The 3090-nt window shown below is 39.6% G+C and overlaps 1 protein-coding gene across 3 annotated transcripts; it reads right to left on the bottom strand.

Moving 5' to 3' along the window:
• Window positions 1-201: 201 nt before the first annotated feature.
• On the bottom strand, window positions 202-2859 carry LOC114178266 (3-ketoacyl-CoA synthase 11-like). Of its 3 annotated transcripts, none has more exons than XM_028064078.1 (2): window positions 2638-2859; window positions 202-2027 (listed from the first exon to the last, which is right to left on the bottom strand). In XM_028064078.1, exon 2 carries the CDS (start codon window positions 2009-2011, stop codon window positions 479-481), a length of 1533 nt encoding a protein of 510 aa, XP_027919879.1. In that variant the 5' UTR covers window positions 2012-2027; window positions 2638-2859; the 3' UTR covers window positions 202-478. The 3 variants fall into 3 exon arrangements, with proteins under 3 accessions (XP_027919879.1, XP_027919880.1, XP_027919878.1); XM_028064079.1 differs by having other exon boundaries at window positions 202-2034; window positions 2638-2838; XM_028064077.1 differs by having other exon boundaries at window positions 202-2017; window positions 2638-2836.
• Window positions 2860-3090: the final 231 nt, after the last annotated feature.

Here is a 3090-nt window from a genome sequence, read left to right as displayed (position 1 = left end):
ACAAAATGAAGAAAAAATCATTTCAATCCAAAGAGGGTAGACATTTAACAGAACTGATGATATAACGCTTGGATGTGGATATCAATGCTCACAGCACCAAGTCCCCACTTTTCATCATTTCCATTAATGCCATATTACTTCAAAGACTAAAAATGTTTTTTTTTTTTTTTTTTTTTTTAATTTAAGAGATTAAAATTATTGTTTGAAATTAGAGAGACAAACACGGATTTTATTCTGAACATGAGGACAACAAGACCCAATTAAGCCTTGAATTAAAGGTGAACCTTTAATTCTTGAAAGAAAATAAAACCAGAAATACCTAATAACTGCAATACATCTAAGTTTTGTCCTAATGAAAATCCTACAATACTCTGAAATTAGCAATGTATTACAACAACTTTGCAGGAAAATTTCAGTAGTCCAGAAACTGCCACCTAATGCTGATAGTGTAATACACAAATATTTAAAATTGCATTGTTTAAAATGAAGATACTCTAGGAACATCCACCGGAAACTGGTCGATCTCATCAATCCAAGGACTCTTTTCCTTAGCAGAGTCGATGGTCCTGAGAGCCTTCCACACTGCACTGTTACACTTGAATCCAGAACCAAATGCGATTTGCCATGTTCTGTCTCCTTTTCTGATCCTTCCTTTGGCTTCAGTGTAAGCCAGCTCGTACCAAAGGGAACTGCTGGATGTGTTTCCGAAACGATAAAGTGTCATCCTTGATGGCTCCATATGCCAAGGAGACAACTGCAAGTTTTTCTCCAGTTCATCCAAAACTGCTCTACCACCAGCATGGATGCAAAAATGTTCAAAAGCCAGCTTGAAATCTGGAATATAAGGCTTGATCTTCATCTTGAAAATTTTCTTCCCAACTAACGTGGCAAAGAATAGAAGCTGTTCTGATGTTGGAAGTACGAGAGGTCCCAGTGTAGTGATATTGGTTTTCAAAGCATCACCGGCAACAGCCATCAGATCTTTAGACAAAGTGACACCAATCTTGCCATTGGCATCTTCTTCTTGTGTTACACAGCTGAAGCACTTGTCATCAGCACCCTTGTGAGTGCGAACCGTGGTGATCAATCTGTATTTGGACCTTCTTCTGTCGGAGCTCCTGTTGGAGAGCAGAACTGCAGCTCCTCCCATACGAAATAAACAATTGGAAACAAGCTTCGATCGATCGTTTCCAAAATACCAATTCAACGTGATGTTCTCCATGCTGATGACCAATGCATAGGAGTTGGGATTGGCCTGGAGAAGATCTTTGGCAAGGTCAATTGAGATTAACCCTGCGCTGCAACCCATTCCACCAAGGTTGTAGCTCCTTATATTCCCCCGAAGCTTGTAATGATTGACAATCATTGCCGAAAGTGATGGAGTGGGGTTGAACAGACTACAGTTTACAATCAGAATCCCAATGTCCTTAGGCTTTACAGAGGTTTTGGCTAATAGCTCATCAATGGCACCAAACATCACAGCCTCAGCTTCTTTCCTAGCTTCTTCCATTGAAGGGTTGGGAGGAATGTTGAGGACAGCTTCAGGGAGGTAAGTGGTCTCCCCAAGGCCAGATCTTTCAAGGATCTTCCGCTGGAATTCAAGATTTTCCTCAGTGAAAGAACCTGTCATCCGGGAGTGGTCTATGAATGTCCTCTTTGCGCACCGCCGAGATTCTTCAGGCTTGTAACAAGAGAAATTGACAAGGTACACTGGCCGAGGACGAGTGAGGAAGTAAAGGGTTGATAGAAAAACAAGGAGAGTGGAACAGAGAATAACAGATATCAAGTTGTATTGCAGATGCTCCCAAATATCATAAAAGTCTTGGAAGGAGAAGGTGGAGAGCTGAGCAGCAATCAGCACCACAAGAGGGGTGAGGCAAAGGTACATTCCATGAGTTATGAGGTAATGATAACCAAGCTTCACATACTTCAGCTTAATAGATTTCTTGAAATCAGGAAGGCTTCGGGACGAAGAAGCCATCGATGCTGTACCTTGCCTTGCATCTGTCATTTTGCCCTGTTCAAAACTTGAATCTGCATTGGTTAGGTAAGTTGCCATAACCAGAACATGATAACAAAAAGGTTTTCAAGCATACAACATCTCAGAACGGTGACATAGTGCCCCCAAAAAAACCCCTTTTAGTAAGAATTTCCACTAATAATAAAGCTTTGTTTCTCTAATTAAGATGCATTGAGTGAACGAACACTCAACAAATCAGGTGAATGTGAAAATTGTCAGTGTGGAGAAAACAACAAAGTTAGCGAAATTGAAAAGGCCAGATACACACAATATGAACTGTAGGAAAGCAAAGCCCAATTTTATTTTATTAAACACACCCATGTTTACAAGCACAACCCCTCTTGTTCTTTCCACAGAGCAAACCGAGTACTACCCACTAACAGTTCAACATTATACATATTCATCCACGTTCATGCAAATTACAACCAGAAGCGATTATGCTAAACAATAAAGAAAAGCAAAAGGCATTCACTAAAAAGCAAGATTTAGATTCTCCAAGAGTAGGAAGAAAACATTAAAAAACTGAAACATGAATGGTATGAGCAACACAATAGACTTTGCAAGCATGGGAAGACTGAATCAGGCAAAGAGAGAAAACCCAGTTCCCAAAATCAAACCTTGAAAAGCAAAACCAACAGATCCCAGGAATGTAGGCCGAATAGAGAGAGAGAGAGAGAGAGAGAGACGTTGATTGTAAAGCAGAGAGAGGAAGAAAGAAAAAAAAGGTGAGGGGGAAGAATAATTGTAGTTATTAATAAATACAAACGTAGAGAGAGAGAGAGTGAGAGGATGACAGATAATAGAAGCAGGGATTAGGATTTAATGAATTTTAATCTTTGAAAGAATGAGATTGGGAGGGTTTAAATTGAAATAAATAATGTGCGTGATAATAATGGGTGCGAGAAAGGAATCGCGAAAAGCATGGGCATGGCATGTTCATTGTCTACAGTAACAGTACAGTAACAGGGACATACATGAGAAACGCGAGAACAAAACAACCAACGACCCATGTTAACTCACTTCGACTCATAATCACTACAATTTGTATAATTAATTAAAACTTATATTCA

The sequence above is a fragment of the Vigna unguiculata genome, chromosome 3, assembly GCF_004118075.2.
Source record: "Vigna unguiculata cultivar IT97K-499-35 chromosome 3, ASM411807v1, whole genome shotgun sequence".
Classification (NCBI taxonomy): Eukaryota; Viridiplantae; Streptophyta; class Magnoliopsida; order Fabales; family Fabaceae; genus Vigna; species Vigna unguiculata.
This window is presented reverse-complemented; position numbering and strand designations above follow the sequence as displayed.